Here is a 23,353-nt window from a genome sequence, read left to right on the forward strand (position 1 = left end):
AAGTATTATCCTTTATTTTATATTTCTAACTAATTGGCAGATCATTAATTTTTCTTATACAGCACTTACTCAATTTGTCCATGATTCTCTCCTTGTTCAGATTTACTTTGTTATCATATGACTGAATCAGAATGAAGGAATGAAATCACGAAAAATGGGTTCTAATTTTGGCCCTACCAATGACTAAAAACATGACCTTCAAAAGATCACTTGCCCTTCAGTTTCCTCAACTGCAAAATGAAAGGGCTGAATTAGATGATCTCCAAGGATCTTCAACTTTGAAAAGTCTATGATTTATGACTGTAGCAAACACTGCCCTCATTACAGCACTCTCTCCCCTAAAAAAAATCTATACTCATCTCCACCAAAGTTATGATACTAGTTTGCCATCTGTGGATCAAATATCATTGCTTCAAAGGGCTTCATGACATGGCTTGGAACCTACCTGCACAGCCTCCATATACAACAACACAATTTACTCCTTATACTTCAACAAAAACTGTCTGTATACTTAGAATATTCAGTCTTAAATAAGTCTCTCTCCCTTTATTTAAAAAGCTTCTAGAATTCTAACTTTTCTTTCCTATACAGAAAAGCAGAATACCAGTAGGTCTCGGTCAATCCTTATCTCTTTGTGGAACATAGAACCCCAATAGAAATTTTTCATTCATCTTCTATGTTAAGAACCTAGAGTTGTCTTACTGAGAGATGTTCTCTACTATATAATGTGAACTTCAGGTATTAGTTTAATGTTCCTACTCCATTTCTCCAACTAATCTCACCCCTTTCCTTTTGATACAAGATTATTTAAGTATTATCTATCTAAAATAGTAAACTCCTTAGGGTAGAGATTAGTCTAACTCAATTTGTATGATACTTTTTATTGTGCATACTAAGACATTTAAAGAACCATTCATAACTGTTCCCAATATGGGCCACATTTTGCCCCTAAAGTTCCTTGTACAACACCTGAGTATAGCCAGTTCACAGGGCCAGCTTAGTTTTCCCAGTAGCATGAAAGGTATCAGCAACAGTTTCTTCACCAGCCCAACTATATTGAGGGTGTTCAAGTGGAACAACTGAAAAAGCAAAGGACTTAAATCGAGAAGACTTGAATTCAAATTCCGCTTCAGCTACATATCAGCTTTACGAATGTGGCCAAATCATTTAACCTATGTTCAATTTCCTCATTGTAAAATAGGGATACTAACATCAATCTCATAGGGTTATTGGGAAGACATATGTTTAAAACAAAGTTTGTAAACTTTAAGGTACAATATATATGCTATTTATTATTGTTGTAATTATTGGTATCATTAGTAGTAGCATGCAGCCATACTTGTATATTTAAAAATTCCAGAATCAAGGGTTCAATACAAAAAAAAAAATCAACAAATCTCTGAAATGAAAAATAAAAATCACATTATCCATTTCAAATAGTAAGATAAACTTGTGTTTTAATACCCTAAAGTTGTTGATTGTTCATTCAATCCTGTCTAATTCTGCATGATCTTATCAACCACAGCACCCCATGCCCTTCTGTCTTCCACTATCTCTCAAAGTCTGTGGAAAATCATGTCCACTGTATCCATGATACTATCAAGTGAGTCCATTTTCTCATTATGTGGCCAAAGTATTTAAGCTTCAGCTTCAGTATTTGACTTTCCAATGAATACAGTCTATTAATTTCTTTAGATGTTGACTGATTTGATCTCCTTGATGTCCAAGGGACTCTCAAAAGTCTTCTCTAGCACAGCTTCAAAAGCATTAATTCTATTAAACTCAGCTCTCCTTATAGTCCAATTCTCACAGCCATACATTGCTACTGGAAAAACCGTAACTTTGACTATATGGAATTTTGTTGGCAAGATCTTGTCTCTGCCATTTAGTATATTATCCAGATTTGCCAAAGCTTTGTTTCCAAAAAACAAGCATCTTTTAATTTCATAGCTATAGTCGCTGACTGTGTGCACTGATCTTTGAACCCAAAAATATAAAATATGGCATGACTACCATTTTTTTCTTCCTGTTTGTCAGAATAGGATAAGTTGCCAAGATCTTAGGTTTTTTGATGTTAAGCTTTAAGCCAGTTTTTAACATTCTCCTATTTCACCCTCATCAACATGCTTCTTAATTCCTCTTCAATCTCAGACATCTGAGTGGTACCATCAGCATATTGTTGCTATTTCTCCCAGAAATCTGAATTCTGGCTTTTGATTCATCTAGCCTGATATTTTGCATGCTATATTTTTCATACAAGTAAATAAACAAAGAACAATATGCAACTATAAAATTAGGTTGAGATTATTGCCAGTTAATGTAACTTTTTTGAACTAGCAAAAGATCTAACAATTAAACTAGAATCAGAGGATATTACAGATGGAGACGGTCTTAAAGTTCAGCTGCCTCAATTTGCACATGAAAAACTGAGGACCCGGGAAGAAGTGATTTGCCTCATGTCATCACCAAAAAACCTCAAATCTCAAAACTTCTATTTCAGGAGACTTTTCATCTCACAACTGCTTTACTAAGAAAGCAATGAAAAAAAACGCACATATGTAGAATCAATAAACACAGTGCATTGCTTTATGAAGTATATGTAACTGAATTAAAATTCAAATATATATGTAAAACAAATATACAATACTTAACATTAAAGAATTGGTTGAAAGTAATAGTAGAAATGTTTATATTGTACCTGTTTAGCAGTTTTGTGTGCGCCCTGAACCGTTCTCTTAGATTTTCCGCCCGTTTGCCATTTAGACTTCCCTTCATAAAGGAAAAAAAAGGTTGTTACTTATATAGAAATAACTTCAATTCATTCATCCAGATAGCCAAAGACTTAACTTTCTCTCTGTCTTCAGCATTAAAAAGATTTTTATGCCACTTTTATTTGATATAGTATTAGAAATTCTACAAATCGAAATGAGAGAAAAAAATATTAGTGCAAAGGGTTATAGACCTCTCTTTGGCAACCTAATGAAAACTATGGACTCTTTTCTCAGAATAAAGTTTAAAAAAATAAAATACAGAGGAAGAGATAATAAACTTATAAAAATATTTCAAAAAGAAATCCATGAATTAAGAATCCCTGCACTAGTGAAAATAACACTGGCAAAAAAGGCGTTAAAATATCATTACTTGCATATTGCATTATAGTATATCTAAAAAATCCAGTCATCTTAAGAAAATAAATTATGGAGATAATGTTTTTTGTAAAGATTCAGGATATAAGACTAATCCACAAAAAGTATTTGAATTCTAGTTTACCAACAACAAAGATAAAAACTTATAAAAGATCATTTGTAATAACAAACCATCATATCCCTGGGAATTAGTTTAAATAAATTTTAGTTAGTTAATAAATTTTATTTAGTTAGTAATAAAAACAGTAAGTAAATTATATATTTATATATAATATATACTTATTATTTATTTCTATGTATTCACCATATTTGTTTGTGTTTTTGTTGTTATATATATTACACATATGTATATTATATTATATATATAATATATAATATAATATACATCAATTATATATTTATGTATTATTATATATTAAAATAGTAAATAAAAATAAAAATAGTAAATAAATTTCAGTTAAACAAATAAATATTAGTTAAATAAATGAAAGCATATAGTAAATTAATATGTATTAATATATGACACCTTATAAACTACAGTGATTCAAATAAAGAAAAACAAGTAATTGGAGGCCCATTTATCAATCAAGAATGAGTGGGTTAATATAATAAAAAATAGTACTCTTCAAATAATTTACATAGTTATAAAATACCAATTAAAATACCAAGGGTTTTCTTTAAACAATTGGCTAAAAACATAGTAAAACTTACATGTAAAAACAAATAGATGAGAATATCAAGAGATAAACTGAAAAAAAATAACTGTGGTCTTACACGTTACTTGGACTTTAAGGTTTATTGCAGAGAGATAATAATTATTGTTGTTAATAATACATAGAAATTATAAAGTATTTTAAGGTTTTCAAAATGTTTTACATACATCATCTTAGAGTTCTTTTTTAAAAATTGCAATTAGCAAATAGCAACTTTCACACACAACCACCCTCCCACCAACAGAAAGAAAAACAAAACACTTCCATCACAAATGTGTAAAACTATAACAAATTTCCACTTTAGCCTATATATATATATATATATATATATATATATATACACATATATAAAATCATCCATCCATTCTTGTGTGTATGTGCATGTTTCATTCTGCACTGACTCCTTCACCTCAAGTTCAGGAGGTAGGCAGCACATTTCAAAAGCTCTCTGGAATGGTGGTTGCTCATTACACTAATCAGATTCCATAGGTCTTCCAAAGTTGTTTGTTTTGACAATAGTCATGGTATAAATAATATTAAAATTGAAACTTAAAAAAATTCTTATTGGACTGAAAATTCCAATTTCTCTTTTTCATCCTTTCACTCTGCATCACTTCATACCTATAAACTGATTATGGTATTTCATCATCTTTATTCACAAAACATATGAATTAATGACTTCATAATTTAAAGTATAATTAAAAAGATTTAATACTTTTATTTTTTTCATGGATAGATAAGTATTTTAAAAGCAAAGGATCACAGATTTTCCTATCAAACAGATTGGCTGTTTAACAAGGACTAAGGTGACACAGAAGCTATTTGCATACATGTAATCCTATGGGAGAGAATGAGGCCACCAAGTTAGAGAAGGCAGAGAGTAAAGAGTCCCAGAAGAGCGCCTTGGGGTTCAACCATAGCATGCAAGGCATGGATACTGGTGCAGCAAAAGAAACTAAGCAAAGTTATCAGACTGGTAAAGAGAAGCAATAAAGAGCAGAGTTCTGGAAACCCGGAAAAAAGGGGATAAACAATAGGGTCAGATGCTGCTGAGGGGCCAAAAAGGATGTGAATTAAAAATAGACTTAGGAGAAGGGCAACTAGAATGCACAATGGATAAAGTGCTAGCTCTGGAATCAGGAAGACGTGTTCAAATGTGACTTCAGAAATTTACTGAGTGACACCCCTGGGCAAGTCACTTAACCCTAATTACCTCCCTTAAACTGCTCCCACCCCCCCCCACACACACAAAGACTAAGAGTTTTGGTAATGAAGAGATCACTGTTAACCTTGACTGAAGCAAATGAGTTTAATGATAAAAGGTAAAAAGTCAGATTGCAGATTTAGAATGACTTCTAAATATATAAAACTTTTGGGTAGACTAACTGGCATATTATATTGTTTCAATTTGGGATATATTCTCCCCTATGAGATCTAGAGATTGCTTGTTCCCATCTCAAAATTGTTTGAGTATTTTTTTCTCTAAAAGATCCCTTTTCAGAAAAAGCTAAAGGCTCTTTCTATCCCTTTAATTAAATCAGAAAGAAAAAATTCTCTTTAACACCTATTAACCTTTTTTTGACAGTAGAAGATAAACTACTCGGGGTAGAGGGATCAAGTGACAAGAAAAGGTATTAGAATCCATGATAGGTTGTCAAAGAACAATAAATATTCTAACTCATATATTCTAAATATATTAATATTTTTATATTTTTCTTCTGAACTTTAACAATAACTCTTTAAGTGGTCCTTGTTTTGTTTTAATTTTAAATATACAAAAAACTGCACCATGTGGAGTTTTTTTTAAGCCACATGCTTTACCTATAGCCTCTCAAAGAACCTCCAGATTTTTTAAAATTCTATTTTATTTTTCATCAATACTTACAACACAATAGCATTTCATCATATTTATTTGCCATAACTTGTTCAGCCATTCCTCAAATTAAGGGCAGCCCCTCAGATTCTCATACTTTGCTACCTCAAAAAGAACTATAAATATTTTTGTACATCCTTAGGGCATGTTTTACTTAGGACTAGTCATTCCCTTAATTTACTCTCCCTCTAATTCCCCCTTCTAACCTTTTCCTCTCCAATTTTCTGATTGAATGAAATATATTTCTGCAATCAGTTGTGTGTGCATGTCCTTCCCTCTTCAAACAATTCCAATTAAAGTGAGGTTTCAAAAAATAAAGTTAGCCACTTTCCCTCACCTCATCCTCAATTGCCTATATGTCTACTTGTTCACCCTGATTTTCTCTTTTTTTCTTCCCTTTCCTCCACCAGTTTATTCCTTTTCCTATCCCATTTCATTATTCTTTTTTTTTTCTTAAATTATCAAAACTACCACATACAGCATTCAAATTTTAGAGTCCCTCTATGATTCTTATTATAAGGCTCAAGAGGTATACACATATCTTTACCCCATATTAAAATAAAAACAGTTTATGCTAATCTTAGTCCTTTATCTTTGTTCATCTCTATTTAATTTTTTCTATTTCTCTTAAGTCCTATGTTTGAAGTTCAAAGTTTCCACACAGCTCTGACCTTTTCACCACGAATGTTTAAAAGTACTCTATTTCATTAAGGATCTATGTTTCCCTCTGACTGATAATACTCAGTCTTGCTGGGTTGGCTATTGATTTCCGTTCTTGAAGAAGAACAAAATGGAATCACTATGTTGGGGACCAACTGTGTCTAACCAGACCAATACAAACTTGGAAGGCTCTAATACATTTGGAGTAGAAACGTCTCTACATCAGCACATCTCATAGTTTTTTGAGGTACTGAAATACTGCTTTGCTCATAGAGCACAGCACCTTCTTTGATGTGAACACACCATGATAAGTAGTCCTGTGCCAGTGTCTCCTGTGAATCCCAATCAATGACAAAGTTCTTCAAAGAGATCTTGAGAGTGTCTTTGTAATTTTTCTTCTGACCTCCGTGTGAGCACTTGCCTTGTCCGAGTTCTCTTTAAAACAGTCTTTTAAGAAAATGAGCATTTGATATTCAAACAAAGCGGGCAGCCCATCAGAGTAGAGTTGCACTCTGTGCGGTAGAGTATGAATGCTTGGCAGTTCAACTAGACAGAGAGCCTTGTCTTGCCAGGTGATCTTCAGAATCTTCCTAAGACAATTCAAATGGAAGCAATTTCAGTTTCTTTGCATGGCTGGTACACTGTCCAGGTTTCAGAAACAAACAACAATGAATCAGCACTATGCCTCTGTAGACCTTCGGTTTTGATAGGCAGCCTAATACCTCTTCTCCTCCCCCACTTTGCTTTGGAGTCTTCCCAAATACTGAGCTACCTCTTGCAATGCATGCATCATCCTCACTATCTGTGTGGACATCCCTGGAAAATATACTGCCAAGGTAAGTGAACTTATCCACGGCATTCAAAATGTCTCCATTTGCTGTAATCAATGTATGGTGCAATCAATGTCCAGGTATGGACAGTATGTTGCTGGGCTGGTGGAGAACCTCTATTTTCTTGGTGTTAATTGTTAGACCAAAATTAGCACAAGCTGCAGAGAAATGATCTATACTTTCTTGTATCTCAATTTCAGAGGCTCTATTGAACGCACAATCATCTGTGAAAAAAGTCATGAACTAATTCTCCCTCTAGTTTAGTCTTAGCTTATATTATTTTCAAGTTTTAAATAATGGGCTCTAAGAATTTGGGGAACAGTACCTCTGATATGAGGACTGCTGAGTCCTTTTCAGGGTTGTTTTTTGCATTTGTTATCCTTGTTGGTAATTTTTAGCTAGAAGCCCATATTGTTTGTGGAGTTTCAATATACTAAATCTTTTTTTCTGGTTCTTTTCAGTATATTTTCTTTAACCTGGGAGCTTTGAATTTGGTCTATAATAATGTCCCAAGGAATTTTCATTTTGTAGTTTCTTTCAAGATGGGGACTGGGGAATTCTTTTTCTAGTATCTTTTGCTGGTTCTTCAACCATATTACATGCCTTGACTGTGGGTGTTCCCCTACAGGTTCTGTCCTAGATCCACTTCTCTTCTTCCTCTACAGTCTCTCTCATCAGGTCCCAGGGATTTAACTCTGATGTGTCTTTATGGAAATCCAATTTCTTGGTCCTCTATCACCAATTGCTTACTGGACAATTCTAACAGGATGTCCCTGAGATACCTTAAATTCAGTATGTCCAAAACTGAAATAATAATCTTTCCCACTAATCCTTCCCTTCTTCCCAATTTCCATCAAAGAAACCACTATTTTTCCTGGCTTCCAGGCATGTAACCCTGACATTATCCTGAACTCATTTTCTTTCAGTTCCCATATCTAATCAGTTACCATTTCTTAATATTTCTGCCTACACAATATTTCTCACACCCCATTCTTTCTTCTACTACCACCACAGATCAGGTCCTCATCAGCTTTCATTTGGAGTCTTTCTAATCTAGTCAATTCCAGAATGCTAACAACAATATCTTCCCTAAACAAAGATAAGACCACACATTTGCCCTAGGGCAGTGGGAGTTTTCAGTGGGTGGAGTGCTGGTCTTGGAGAAAAGAAAACTTCAGTTTATACTAGGACTCTTACACTGACTAACTGTATGACCCTGAGCAAATCACTTCATTTCCCTATACTTCAGTTTCCTCATAATCAAAATGGCATGCTAAAAGTATCTAATGTAAGGAATAAAGGAGATAATGTATATAAAGCACTTTACAGCCTTAAGATGCTATATAAATTGTTTCTTTTATTATTATTACTCAGTCAACTCTACAGTTACTTCCTATTGCCTCTAAATAAAACAGAACCTCTTTTTAGTTCATCAGTCAACAAGGATTTATTAAATGATTAGTGCACTAGGATACAAAGAAAAGCAAAAACAGTCCCTGTCCTTAAGGAACTCACACTCCAATGGAAGAGACATCATTCAAACAACTACATAATAAATGAAATGTACTACAATGGAAAAAATGAAATATACCTGCCCTCGAAAAGTTTACATTCCATAGACAATATATAGGCGAAAGCAAAAATAAATTATATAAAAAAAAGGTAATTTGAGAAGAAAGTCTTAAGGTGGAGGGAGGATTGTCAAGAAAGGCATCTGGTCAATAACAGCATTTAATATGAGCCTTGAAGGGAAACTAAGGATTCTCAATGGCAGGTCTAAGGAATGAGTGGATTTTAGTTACAATGGGACAACCTATGTAAGACATGGGGATGAAAGAAGAAATTTCATGTGTGAAGAACAAATCAAATTAATTAATTCAACAAACATTTATTAAGACCTACTATGTGCCAAGTGCTAAGGAAACAAAAAGCCAGTATGACGGATGTCTAATAAAGTTGCCAAGATCAGTTGGAGTCAGGCTGTCAAAGGACTTGATTACCAAACAGAGTGCCATGTATTTAATTCTAGAAGTAACAGTAATCACTGGAATTGATTAATAGAGGAATGAAGTGGTCAGATCTCTACTTGAAGAATATTACTTGAAGAACAGTGAGGAGCATGGTTGGGGTAAGCCATGAAACAGGGAAATGAAGGTGGAAGCTAATGCAATAGTACAGGTAAGAAGTACTGAGGGTCTGAACTAAGGTGGTGGCCATGTGAATGGAGGATGGATATGAGAGAAGTGATGGACCAATGTCTCCAAGATTGCCAACCTGGATAATGAGAAGAGGTACAATGTCCCTGACAAAAAACTGTCTTGTTTGGAAGAGGTACAGTCTGTGTTGGAAAGGTTGAGCTTTAGATGTCTGTGCACCACCCAAATCAAAGCAACCAACAGGCAGGTGTGGGTGTGCTGGAGCCAGCTCTGGAGGGCTTGCCCACTATTAAATGATTAGTGTGAGCACTGGAAGTAGACAACTGCTCCATAACGTGTCCTGATGTTTTGTTTTTGGACCTAATAAAGAATAGTCATACTGCATATTAATGCTCATAATGCAGATTAAATTTAAAAAAGAGTGTTGGTAGACCAATTTCCCCTCCAGATAGCCTGTTTGTTAAACATATACCAATATATCCTTTTACTATCCCATAAAGACTGCTTGCATTCAGCCAGGGGGCAATGGAATGGTCAGAGATTGAAGTCCTCACCAGACAAGAAGTCTATTCATAGGACACCTTAAAGTTTACGAAGCACTTTGATTCCATCACCTGGTCCAAGTCTCACAATGCCTCTGCCAGCAGGCACTGGGTGACACAGTTGGGACTCAGAAAGCCTGCTGCCATATCTATCAGCACCAGAGACCACAGAACATGATGGGAGGGCCTAGGACAGGGCTTTGGCCATACTCACCCTCAGAAGAGAGCATGGGGGAAAACACTAGATTTGGAGACAAAGGACCTGTCTTCAAATCCCAGGTCCACCACCTACTTCCTGTATAATCTTGGACAAGTCATCTAACCTCCGTGCCTCAATTACTACAAAAGGAGGGAGCGGCAGCTAGTCCAGTCACCTCTAAAGACCCTTCTACTCTAAATCCATAATTCTAGGATTTAATCATCCAGCAAAGGAGACTGAAAATCAACTGAACATGTAGGAAAAGAATGAACAAGTGAATAAAAAGAAAGAAAACATATTCACTGCATGATTGCCAAGTGCTAAGCCCTGGGGATACAAATGGTAGAAGTGAGCCAATTCCTGCTCCCCAGGAGCTCCCGCTCTCATTGAAGGAGACAAGACACAGGAGAAATGGCAGCTCCAAGGTGTCTGACAAGACCCAGGAATGAATCCCCAGAAGAATGGCAGTCCTGGAGGCTCTGGAGATTACAGCAGCAAAGCTGAAGGCTAACAGGGTTAATAAATAATAACAATACTGGCTGGCATTTATATAGCACCTACTGTGTGCCAGCATTCTGCTAACATTACCTCATTCAATCCTCACAATAGTCCATTTCACAGATGGCTCCATGTCTCTCCCATCTTCCAGACCCATCCCTCTTGGGTCTTAGTAGTCTCCTTTGGGGAGTGCTCTGGATCATCAGCCACACCCCTCCCCCAAACTAAAGAGATCCAAAAGAATCTGTCCTGGGCCGCCCTCAGCTGTCTCGTCTCCCTCCCTCTCTTAAATCTCCCTCACTTCATTAGCTCACAGGACCTAAAAAGCAGATGCTCTTTAATACCCATATATCTATTCCTGAATTCTAGTTCTGTATTACCAGAAACCCACAGGACACCTCAAACTAAACATGTCTGTCCCCTCAAATTGATTCACCCTTATTCCTCTGCTCAGCCAAGCTGGCAGCCTCAGTCTCCTTAACTACTCATTCTTTCCTGCTCCCAACACAATGCACATTCAATCAGTTGCCAAATTTTGCACATTGATCCCCTTTTCCCTACTCCCACAGCTACCACCTACCTGAGTCCTCTTGCCTGAACTACTGAAATGTAATTGGCATCCCTGCCTTTCCAGGTTTTGTCTACCCTCAATCCATCCTCATTTGATCTTGTTCCCACATCACTCAATATTAACTACAGTGATTAAAAGTGAGGGATAGGGGATCAGAGAATAGACAACTGGGGAATGACTGAACAAACTGAGGTTTGCACTATACTGTAGAAACTACAAAAGAATGCAAGAATGTGACACAAATGTAAGAAACGATCTCAGAGAATCCTGCATATTATGAACTAATGGAGAGTGAAGTAAGCAGAATCAGATCAATTTTACCTAAGAACTACATTGTAAAAAACAACTTTGAAACATTTAAGAACTCTGAAGAAAGAATGGCCAACCATGTATTCCAGAGACACATCTGCTAGCAGACAGATGAGGGACACAAAGGCAGCAAGACATATATTTCTGGGCACAGCCACTATGTAGCTTCATTCTGTAAGGCTATGCCAATTTGTTACAAGCTAGGTTTTCCCTCTTGCTTTCTCTTGGAGGGAAGAGAGGGAAATGCTTTTTAAAATGGGTTTAACAATACTGATATCAGAAAAAAGGGAGACAGAGGCATGACAGCATTTTTTAAATGCAGAGAAGAAAACCACAATTGAAAAAAGGGAATTAGTCAAGAAGAACAGTTTTGAAAATAACATGTATAATGTATAGGACTGCTTGCCATCTTTGGGGAGAGGGTGGAGGGAGGGAGGGGAAAAATCGGAACAGAAGTGAGTGCAAGGGATAATGTTGTAAAAAATTACCCTGGCATAGGTTCTGTCAATAAAAAGTTATTTAATTAAAGAAAAAAAAAAGAAAGAAAGAAAATAACATGTATAAATTATAAAGACATAATAATGTTACATGGAGATTCATAGTTTCATGTAGAACTCACTTTTTGTCTTCTGTTATGTATATGGAAATGCTCCTTTTTGATATTTTAAGTTCAAGATAAAAAATAAAATTAATTTTTAAAAATTAATATTGAAAGAAAACAAAAAACAATCTGACCCAAAGAGGAGCAACAGGAAGATAACTCTATCCAATATTCTGCAGAAGTGAGAGTGGACCACAGGTGTGGAACACTGCATACAGTTATATTTTTTAATGTAATGATTGATTTTGCTGGCTTTTTTCTCTTCTTTCTCTTTTTTAAAAAAGAAATTCTTTACTATAAGGGATGGCTCCCTGGGGAAAAGGAATAAAAAGGGAAATTTAGTTGATATTAAAAAAATCAATAAAAATGAATAGTAACTCCTAATGCATCCCTATTCACTCTAGGGTTAAGTACACAAGCTACTGCTTGGCCTTCCTGGTTACCTTTCTGGCCTAATTCTGTATGCCTCCTTCCTCTCTGCACATCCTTTGGGCCAGTCACAATCAACTTCTTTGTGCATCTCCACAAACAGAATAGGTCCAACCTCAGTGACTCTGCTGTGCTTCATGCCTAGAATGCACTTCCTCCTTCCTTCTTCAAGGATTCCTGATTTTCTTCAGAGCTCCATGACAGAAGCACTTTCAACAGGAGCTCTCTGCAGATTCTTGGTCCTGTCACAATGTCTAGTATATCTATGTACTATGTAGCACACGCCCACCCTATCTTACTCCACAGGTGGGAGAGAATAGAATGAGGAATTTCTTGAAGGCAGGGTCTTTGTATCCCCAGAGCCTGACACCAAGCAGGATTGCAGCAGTGCTCAACTGACTGATTGCTAGAGAATTAAAAAGTCATTTCCAATAGACATTTTTAAATGTAGCCTTTTTTCTCTGATACCTACCATCATCATCTTTGTTTTCCAGGGGGACGCTCCAGGCGATCAAATTTCTTGCTGTGCGACCTTCTTCTGCAACAATTCTCCTCACTTTGTCATGACTATTAGAACGCTGGAAAGAAGCCTAGACACAGGAAGAAACGATCGGCTTACTTCAGGTCAATACAGGCATCTAACAGTCTACATGTGTTCTCAAAAAAGAGACCATAAAACCTTCCTCGGAAACCAGCAGAAATCAAGAAACAGTTTCTAACGTCTGCCTTCCTGCTAATGAGCTACACATTCTGCAAAATGCTGCAACCCCTTCAAATGCACTTTGTCCCAGTTCTAAGATTTTAAGCTAATTTAAAGTTTAGCTATTTTTTTTTAAAGAAATGTTGTTTTATTACTTTACAACACAGACAAATGTTGTCAGATGGAAAAGGATTCATCCCAACTCACTTAAGAACAATAGAATGTAAACGCCATGAAGACAAGAATTGTTTTTCATTTTGTTGCTCTCTTCTTGGTATGTAGGGCCTTGCAAATAAATACTTGAATGAATTTGAGTAAATATACTCTTTAATAGTATTAAGCAGAATTACCTTTTTTCCATGTAAAAAATAAGTGCTACTTAAAAGGAAGCTTTTCTACATGTTAAGTATTTTCTCTATAATCTTATTCAGATTTTTTTTTGGTCCTTACTAATGCCTATTTTGTCCTAGCAGGATGTCCCCAAAGTTTCAGATTACAATTAATTAACTTACAATTTATATAGCTTTATTAAACTTTAGCAGTTTAAACTTGTGCAAGACTTTTGGAATACCTTGTACTAACATCAACTTGGGAGACTCAGATGACAAATTCTTTTTTTTTTTTTTTTTTTTTTTTTTTAATTTAATAGCCTTTTATTTACAGGATTTATACATGGGTAACTTTACAGCATTAACAATTGCCAAACCTCTTGTTCCAATTTTTCACCTCTTACCCCCCCACCCCCTCCCCTAGATGGCAGGATGACCAGTAGATGTTAAATATATTAAAATATAAATTAGATACACAATAAGTATACATGACCAAAACGTTATTTTGCTGTACAAAAAGAATCAGACTCTGAAATATTGTACAATTAGCTTGTGAAGGAAATCAAAAATGCAGGTGTGCATAAATATAGGGATTGGGAATTCAATGTAATGGTTTTTAGTCATCTCCCAGAGTTCTTTTTCTGGGCATAGCTAGTTCAGTTCATTACTGCTCCATTAGAAATGATTTGGTTGATCTCGTTGCTGAGGATGGCCTGGTCCATCAGAACTGGTCATCATATAGTATTGTTGTTGAAGTATATAATGATCCCCTGGTCCTGCTCATTTCACTCAGCATCAGTTCGTGTAAGTCTCTCCAGGCCTTTCTGAAATCATCCTGTTGGTCATTTCTTACAGAACAGTAATATTCCATAATTTTCATATACCACAATTTATTCAGCCATTCTCCAACTGATGGACATCCATTCAGTTTCCAGTTTTTAGCCACTACAAAAAGGGCTGCCACAAACATTCGTGCACATACAGGTCCCTTTCCCTTCTTTATAATCTCTTTGGGATATAATCCCAGTAGTAACACTGCTGGATCAAAGGGTATGCACAGTTTGATAACTTTTTGAGCATAGTTCCAAACTACTCTCCAAAATGGTTGGACCCGTTCACAACTCCACCAACAATGCATCAATGTCCCAGTTTTCCCGCATCCCCTCCAACAATCATCAGATGACAAATTCTAAGGGGTTGCCTAAGGTACTAAGAGGTTGGTTAATGATGTGTCCAAGATCAGAGGTGGGATTTGCAACCCAGTTTTCCTGACTCAAAATCCAGCACAATCCACTACTGGTGCATGTATATGCAGAGTAAACAGAGATATGTATAAAGTTTATATATATATATAAAATTAGTGAAATGATTAATGATTGTCTTAATATTATGATAGATTAATCATAAGACTTAGAAAAGAACTTTAGAGCTCATTCAATAAATAATTTCAAATTTACAGATGGAAACTAAGGCCTGGAGAAATTAAGTGACTAGACCAAAGTCATGTCAAAATCAATATCTGAACCCATCATCTGACTCAAAATGACTAATAATAGCTGCAATATCTACAGAACAAAAACAGAGGATTTATCTCTTTCTTCTGAATGTGCATTTTTATTATACAGTTTACAAATGGTTGAAAAGTATCATAGAATCTTTTTCCATATTGAACACAGTGTACATATTAGAATAATTAGAATTTAGGTTCCCAGAGATAAGATGTATCTGACTTTACAAAGCAGATGTGTCCCTGAAAACTTACATGTAAAAGGAAGCATTTTAAAAGCAGAAAGGGAAAATTGTTAGACTTTTCCATGATTTTTTTTTTTTTTTGGTAAACTGAAGAACATTTTTGTAACAGAAATAATTATCCTCTCATCCAGATTTTGTGGTTCAGATTTCCATTTCCATTTTCTCAATGCAGATCACACAAAAAATTATAAACAGAATAAATTGGCCATAATCAATCAAGTCACCAGAATTAAGGGGGACTGACAAAGGTTTCTTGCAGAATGGGAAACCCAGTAGTTAGTGCATTTTAGGCAGGAAAGAAATACCAAGAATTCATTGCCACCAGATGCACATTGCACATGAGGCTGGGGAAGGAGGAGATGAGTTTAAAAAAGCCTCAAAAGATTGAGGGGGAGGCTATTAGGAAGGACTTTAACCATGAAACAGAGAAAGGAAAGGAACTGAAGGCTGTCATAGACAGCTTGTTCAAAAAGTTTAGCCACAAACAGAAGGAAAGATGGGATAACAGCTAATGAGGATTGGTAGATCAAGAGAGCTTTTTTAAGGCTGGGAGAGACAAGGACATGTTTGTAGGCAGTAGAGTCAAGTAGCCAGTAGGCAAGAAGGGAATAAAAATAAGTGAGAAAAAAGATGGGATGGAATGGGATCACCTGAGAGGGGGTGAAGGAGGAAATAGTGGCAGAAAGCATCTGGGCAATATCAGAGAAGGGAAAAGAAATAAGTGACCAATGTTTTTCAATAAAATATGAAGCCAGGTTCTTAGCTGAGGTGAGGAGAGAATCTGAAGGAAAACTTTGAAAAGTGATTTTTAAAAAGGTTTCTTAGGAGACATTGTAGTGAGTAGGATAGTGAGCTTAGGAAGATATAAAAAGAATGAACTTGATGTTGTGAAGGTCCAATTAAGATGATATAATTTGGAGGAGAACCAGTAACCACACTTTGATGATTTTCTCTAGTTTTGTTCAACAACCCACATAGAGGAGTGAAAGTGATAGACAGTGAGGATGACCCAAAGCTGAAGCTTATAGATCAAGATCTGTGATGTGATAAAAGAATCCAAGGATGTAAGAGAACAGGAAAATGTTGAATAGAACTGGTTTTCCAATGGGCCAAGATGGAGGAATGGGGAGTAGACCCAGGAAAGAAATGAGAGGGACAAAGAATAAGATCTGGGATTGCAAGGAAGAGGGAAAGGTGGAATAGCAAGAAATTAATGCTGCTATTCATTCATTTCAGTGATATCCAAATCTTCTACCCTTCCCTTAAAGGCAGGAACCTGGTGCAAGAGGGAATGGCAGTTCTTCCATCCCTCCCTCCTTAAGTGGTCTCATTTAGCTCAGTGCATTTCCTACTCTTCGATGTGCTTATATCCAAATGGCATCATTTGGGGTTTTCTCCACAAAGATACTGGAGCAGTTTACCATTTCCCTCTCTACTGCATTTTACAGATGAGGAAACTAAGTTAGCGAAGAGACTTGCCCAGCTAGTTAACCATTAGAGGCTGGATGAACTCAGGTCTTCCTGACTTAGGCCCAGCATTCTATCCACTGTGTCATCTAGCTGCCCCTGCAGTAGAGAGGTATAAAGACATGCATGGGGATAGGGTATAGGTGGCTAACAGCAAGATCAAGGCTATGACCATCTTTGTGTATGGCTAAAATGGGATGGAGGAACAGCTAATATGAAGTAAGTAAACTAAGAAACTTGATTGTTTGGAGAACTATCCATATGTATAAATCTCCCAAATAAAGGCAAGAGTTGAGGGTGGGGGAGGAGAGGAAGGGGTGGAGGGTAGGGGGGGAATTGTGAGAGAAAGAGAACAAGACAAAGAGAGTAAAAGAGCCAGAGATAAGAAAGAACTAGAGATAAGAAAGAGCCAGACAGAGATACAAAGACAAGAGACAGAGGAAGAGAAAAGGCCTTGTCTCTGCTGTATTCACTTCCAGGCTTTTGTTTGTTGTTGTCTGTTTGGGGTTGGGAGTTGCAGAGTGCCTAGTGGAAAGTCAGGAGCCACACAGTACTGTACAATAATGTTATTAAAGGTGGGTTTTGGGGGAAATGTGGAATTCTTTCTGAATACTTTACAATTACTTAAAGCAAGAACTGTCTGTATCTTAAAAGTCCCGAGGCATTTGGCCTCTCTTAGGCAGCTCAGGTCAGGGGAGGAGTGCTTAGAGCAGAAGGAATGCTATTACTACCCTTGCCCCAAAGCATGACAGAAGACTGGAACCCCAAAGCCTTTCTTCTCTTTCCTGGAACTTGAAGCTTCTAGTCCTCAGTGCAAGCTCATTTTTCTTCTTCCCTTGGGAGGCAGGCAACTGGACAGATGACCTAGAAACAAGGAATGGCATCTTCTACCCTTCCCTTAAAGGCAGCATCCTGATTCAAGAGGGAATGGCAGTTTTCCCATCCCTCATTCCTTAATGTTCTCATTTAGCTCAGTGCATTTTCTACTCTTCATATGTACCTATATCCTAATTATATTTACTTGATTACATGCCTCATCTTGCCTAAGCTAGAATCTCCTTAGAGGCCAAAAAATATTTTATCACTGTATTTTCCCCAGTGAACTGCTTACAGAAGGCACTTAATGTCTGTTGAAGGAAATTCTTGTGCTCTTAACTTGCATATCCAGTCTGCCCATTTACCAAACTCCTTGGACTTTTCCTATTGTCAAAAGTTATTGACTAGCAAAGATGAATGTTGAAAATGATCTATACATATGTTTTGAAAATAAACAGCTTTAATTTTTAAAAAAAAGTTATTTGACCCCTCTCCCCCCCAAAAAAGTTGCCAACTATCTAACAGCAACCTGTACATCTCAGTTATGGGAACATTTCTGAAGTAATTCCCTTCTGGGTCAGAGTTCCTCCTAATCTTTACTGACTTCTACCTACCTATCCCATGGGCATTCTACATAAACCTCATGGTTACCTGGTTTAAGAATTCTATCTCCCAGATAATTTAAGAAACAACTGACTACATCTATACAGGTGAAGTGGATAATCACTTCCCACCATCTAATAATTAGGAAAAATGTGAATCTTATACTCAATGATGTAACTGGTTGGTTTACAACCAGTAACCCAACTTAAAGTTACTAGTTCAAAGTCAACTAGGTGGCAGAGTAGATACAGCACCAGGCCTATAGAGTCGGGAACACTCATTTTTCTAAGTTCAAGTCTAGCCTCAAACACTTACTAACTGTGTGACTCAAGCAAGTCATTTAATTTCCATTTGCCTCAGTTTCCTCATCAGTAAAGTGAGTGTAATAATAGCACTTTTCCTGTCAGGGAAATTGTGAGGATCAAATGAGATGATAATTGTAAAGGGCTTACCCCAATGCACAGCAAGTGCTATATAAATGTTGCTGCTGTTGTTACCATTATTATTACTGAAAACGCCCTTCCACCTTTAAAACTTTTTAGCTCCATTATACTGAATCATTTCTTTTTCCATGCATGGAAAAAAATTAAAACAAAAAGCTACTGGCAGTTTTTATTTTTAAAATTTTTTTTACAATTTTTATAATCGTTTTATTTATATTTCCAACATTTTGTATGCAATAACATTAGTTATTATTGGTTTTATCACAATGTTTAAATATCAACTGTTTGCTAATATAAATTCTACTTTTATTTAAAGTCCACACAGATATTCTGTGGACTTATTTCAATAGCACATTCATAAATCCTGTCATTTTTAATAATCTAGTTCTTGTAAAAATGTCAGAAACATCTAAGGCATTACATTTTTAAGCAGCTTTATCTATGTGTAGCAAGATTTGAAATGCGATAAATGAGTTTGAGAAACTATATATCATTTTGGCTATTTATAACAATAATATTTTCTCCTGGGGTCTTCTTTCAGGGCACCTAAATAAATCTGTATATTTTTAAATAAAGCCAAAGTCTGCCATCTAGTGCCAGGCAGAGAACTTTACAGATCACATAAGGCAATTTTCAACAAGCTACACATGTTAGTGACTAATATATTCATCAGCAGTGAAATTTTTGACATTATATTACAGCCCACAACTTTAAAAATTTTCTACACGTTTCTAAAAATCTATTTTAATTGTAGATTGCTATATAGAAATTTGTTTCTACATTCTTGCTTCATCCTTCCAGGTGAACAGAGATCTATGAAGTCTTGAGAGTTACATGTTTTGATGGTTCTGCTTAAATTCCTATTTTTACTTCTCTATATCATTTCCACTTTGCCATGAAAACTTTAAAATTATTTATATGGCTTAAATATCAGGTGATATTCCATATTGTAAATTTCTAGTTTTTACATGTTAACCATTACTGTGACATCACAATGTCAGCAGTTTGTAACAAGGGAAACAAAATAGATTAAGGCCTATCTGTAAAATGTTTGCTTCAGAAACATGGTTATTAAGATACCTTCTTTTCAACTTTACATTGTGGAAATTAGTACTATCTATATAAAATAATTAACACAAGGCTTAAATTAACCAGGTGTTCTTAACTCTCTAGAATATCAGACCTACAGTTAAGAAGATCTGGTTAAAATTCCACCTTGGATCTTGGGCAAGCTGCTTAAAGTCTCTAAACAAGTCTCTGAGGTACTGTGACAGGCAGGCTATGATCACTAAATCTACAAAATTACGATTAATCTAATGATACAAAAATAAAAATGAAATCAGACTTGCTTCTAAGGAACAAACATTCCATGAGAGATGCACAAAATCAGAACTTGCAATTGGAACGCAGGGAAATTTAGGGAAAGAGGACCTCGCTACTGAGGCAATCAGCAAAGGCCTCCTTTAAGAGAAGGCACTAGAGCCAAGTTCTGCAAGAAACTCAGATCTCTGCACAAGGGCTCCAATTCCAGGCTGCATCAATATAAAATAGCATCATGGGAAGAAGGGTACCAATGTCCAGTGACCGGAAAGAAGAGCCAAGGCAAAAGAAGGTGTGCTAAGTGAGGCAGGAGCCCACTGCTGGGCAAGAGAGGAAAACAGAGCCGAGATGCAAGGGAGGGACTTGTCAGACACAAGTGTCTGGAGATTATCAAGAAGGTAAGTGACAAGTCAGACCTAAATTTCAGGAAAATCCCTTTGGCAGTTCTATAGATCAGGCATATCAAACTCAAGTAAAACCAATCTGGGGACAACATATTGACTTTGAAAACCACAAGCAAATATTATCTATTTGGTACTGTATTTTTATTTATTTTGCCAGGAGTTTTGTGGCCAGAAATCTGACACTGCTAGACTGAGGACAGACTGAAGTTGGAAAAGACCTGAGGCAGGGAGGCCAATTAAGAGGCCATGAGAGAAGCTGAAGAGGTAAAAACAACAAAATTTGCCATGATTTGTTATGTAGATGAGAGAGAGTGAAGAGTCAGAGACAGCAATGAAGGCCCCCTCAAAACAAAAAGTGGGGGGGAAGTGTGTAATTGGGGGGGAAATAAAAAAGAAATTGTGAAATTTTTAAAAAGGGGTGAGATGGGGGCAGAAACAGGGAGAATAATGAGTTTTGTTTTAAACATGTTACGTTTAAGATGTCTACTGGAACATACCCAATCAGCAACTGAAGACATATAACTAAAGCTCAGGAGAGACTAGAGTTCAATCTATCCATTCATTGTCATCTGTGTAAAAGTGATCATCAAGTCCATGGGAGCAAATGGGGTCCCCCACTGAGAGAGTGTGGAGAGAATGGACACAGAGTTTAGGACAGAACCTGCAGAACAAATCAAGGAGTATGAAAGAGATGAGGAGGACAAAGATCACCAGGGTAGGAAGGCAACATCACACAGTCCAAGAAAGGAGAGAGGTCAAAGTCCAAAAGAAAGTGGTTAAGATGTCAAGTAGAGAGGAAGAAGAGGATGAAGAAGAAGAAAAGGAGGAGGAAGAAAAGGCCATCAGATCTGGGCAATAAAATCGAAAGTATAAATATTTTTCATCCTCTTACAATGTAAGGCAAGTGTTTGTACTGTCAGTGCCTAGCCTGAGGGCTGGAACAAACTATATGTTTTAATAATTTCTTGTTGATTGATTATGTACACAGAATTTCTCTTCCATATAGTTGTTATAAGCAATGACATTTGTGATTTTTTATCCCACTACCTTATAGTAGTAGGCATATAGTGCACTAGAGAGGCCCTGGCCTAAAGTCAGGAAGACTCCAATTCAAATACAACCTCACACTTCTTATCTGTAAAATGGGGATAAATAATAGCACCTACCTCTGAGGGCTTTTATAAGAATAAAATGAATGATTTGTAAAATACTTTGCAATTTTGTTTTCTTTCTCATTGTTCCTTTTTGATCTGATTTTTCTTGTGCAGCATGATAATTGTGGAAATATGCATAGAAGAACTGCGCATGTTTAACATATATTAGATTACTTGCTGTCACTTTCCGTCTAGGGGAGAAAGGAGGGAAAAAATTTGGAATATAAGGTTTTGCAAGGGCGAATGTTGAAAATTATCTATGCATGTGTTTTGAAAATAAAAAGCTTTAATAAAAAAATTTTAAAGTCATTTTGCAAACTTTAAAGTATTAAATAAATGCTAATTAAATGTTGTAGAAAAAATTGTCTAGCTTAATTTTTCAGTGATTCATGATAGTTTTCGAAATAATACATCTCATTGTCTGTAAATAGAAATAAATTTGCTTCCTCTTTTCCGATACCTATTTTCTCCATTTTTTTTCCTCATTACACTTCTAGCAGTGTCAAAATTGAAAACAATGAGAATCCTGCTTTAGCCTGATCTGATTGGAAAAGCTTTCAGAGTTTCTGTTATAAATCACACCAACTCTTGCTTTAGATACTTTTGATCACATCAAGATTCCTTTTATTCATATGGTTTGCAGTGTTTTTACCATAAGCAAGGGCTTCATTTTTCCGCGTCTACTGATACAAATATGATTTTGTTACCTTCATTTATATTATTTGCGTTCATCATTTTTCTAATACAGAAGTATTAGAAATGCACCATGGGCAGAGTATTAGTTTTTAATATATTTCTTGTATCCTCTTTGCCTATACATTTTTATATGTTACAATAATATTCATGACTAATTTTGGTCTATAACTTTGTTTCTCCATTTTTTTTCTAGTTTAGGTATCAGTACTATAACTGTCTCATGGTGATGCATCATCTTTTTTTTATTATTAAAGTCTGTGTAACAAAGGAATTATTTGTTCTTTAAATATTTTATATAATTCACTTCCAAATTCATTGCTCTAGGGTTGCCTTTTTCCTCTTTGGGGTATATTTATTCCTAGCTCAATTGTTTTTTCTGACAATGAATTGTTTGGCAAACCATCTTCTACTCCATTAAGCTAGGTAATTTCTATTTTATAACTCTTCAAACATTTTATTTAAGTTGTTAGTTTTGTTAGTATATAATTGGTTCTAATATTTTCTTATAATTTTGTTTTCTCTCCATTTGTTATCAATTCCTTAATTTTGATTTTGGTAATATGTAATTGGCTGATGTATTTATTATCTATCTTATTGGGTTTGTAACTTGGTACTGAGGCAGCATTTCTAGGCAGTAGCTTTCTAATCTGTAAATGAGGATACTAGACTGATTGACCACGAAGGTCCTTTCTTGCTCTAAATCTATGATATCACGATTGATACTCTAACAAGTCAAAAGGTCCGACTGCACAAAGACAGCTGATTTGGAAAATATCTCCCACAATGGGAAGGAGTAACCTCCATCAATTGCATTATTTATCATTTACCATTTGAAGCATCTCCCAACTCTCCTCCTGAAATGGCACAGAAAAATAAGGCTTCTTTGTAATCTATAAACCTTTAGACTCCTACATTTCTTGATCCCAGACATGTTTTCTGCCATCCTACCCTACCTTACCTTCACATTAAAGTTTACAAGTGCAGAAGTCTACAGTAATTAAATTGGGAAGGTCTTACTGAGTATCCTGTAGAATCTCTCTACCTGCTCATCCTCTACAATTGGTGAAAGCATGAACTATATGCACAGGAGACAGCTAACACATTTTCATCATAAATAGTGCAATACTAAATGACAGAGCATC

The 23,353-nt window shown here is 35.9% G+C and overlaps 1 protein-coding gene across 4 annotated transcripts in view; it reads right to left on the minus strand.

Moving 5' to 3' along the window:
• Positions 1–23,353, minus strand: part of SCAPER (S-phase cyclin A associated protein in the ER) — a 352,222-nt gene that overhangs the window by 315,452 nt on the left and 13,417 nt on the right. For 3 of the 4 annotated variants that reach the window (XM_031956800.1, XM_031956799.1, XM_031956802.1), the window contains exons 3-4: positions 13,000–13,117; positions 2,699–2,769 (exon numbers count right to left, since the gene is read on the minus strand). In XM_031956800.1, coding sequence (XP_031812660.1) covers positions 2,699–2,769; positions 13,000–13,117 — 189 coding nt within the window. The remainder of the gene's footprint in view (positions 1–2,698; positions 2,770–12,999; positions 13,118–23,353) is intronic. The other variant, XM_031956801.1, reaches the window with a different exon arrangement.

The sequence above is a fragment of the Sarcophilus harrisii genome, chromosome 2 (genome assembly GCF_902635505.1).
Source record: "Sarcophilus harrisii chromosome 2, mSarHar1.11, whole genome shotgun sequence".
Taxonomy (NCBI): Eukaryota; Metazoa; Chordata; class Mammalia; order Dasyuromorphia; family Dasyuridae; genus Sarcophilus; species Sarcophilus harrisii.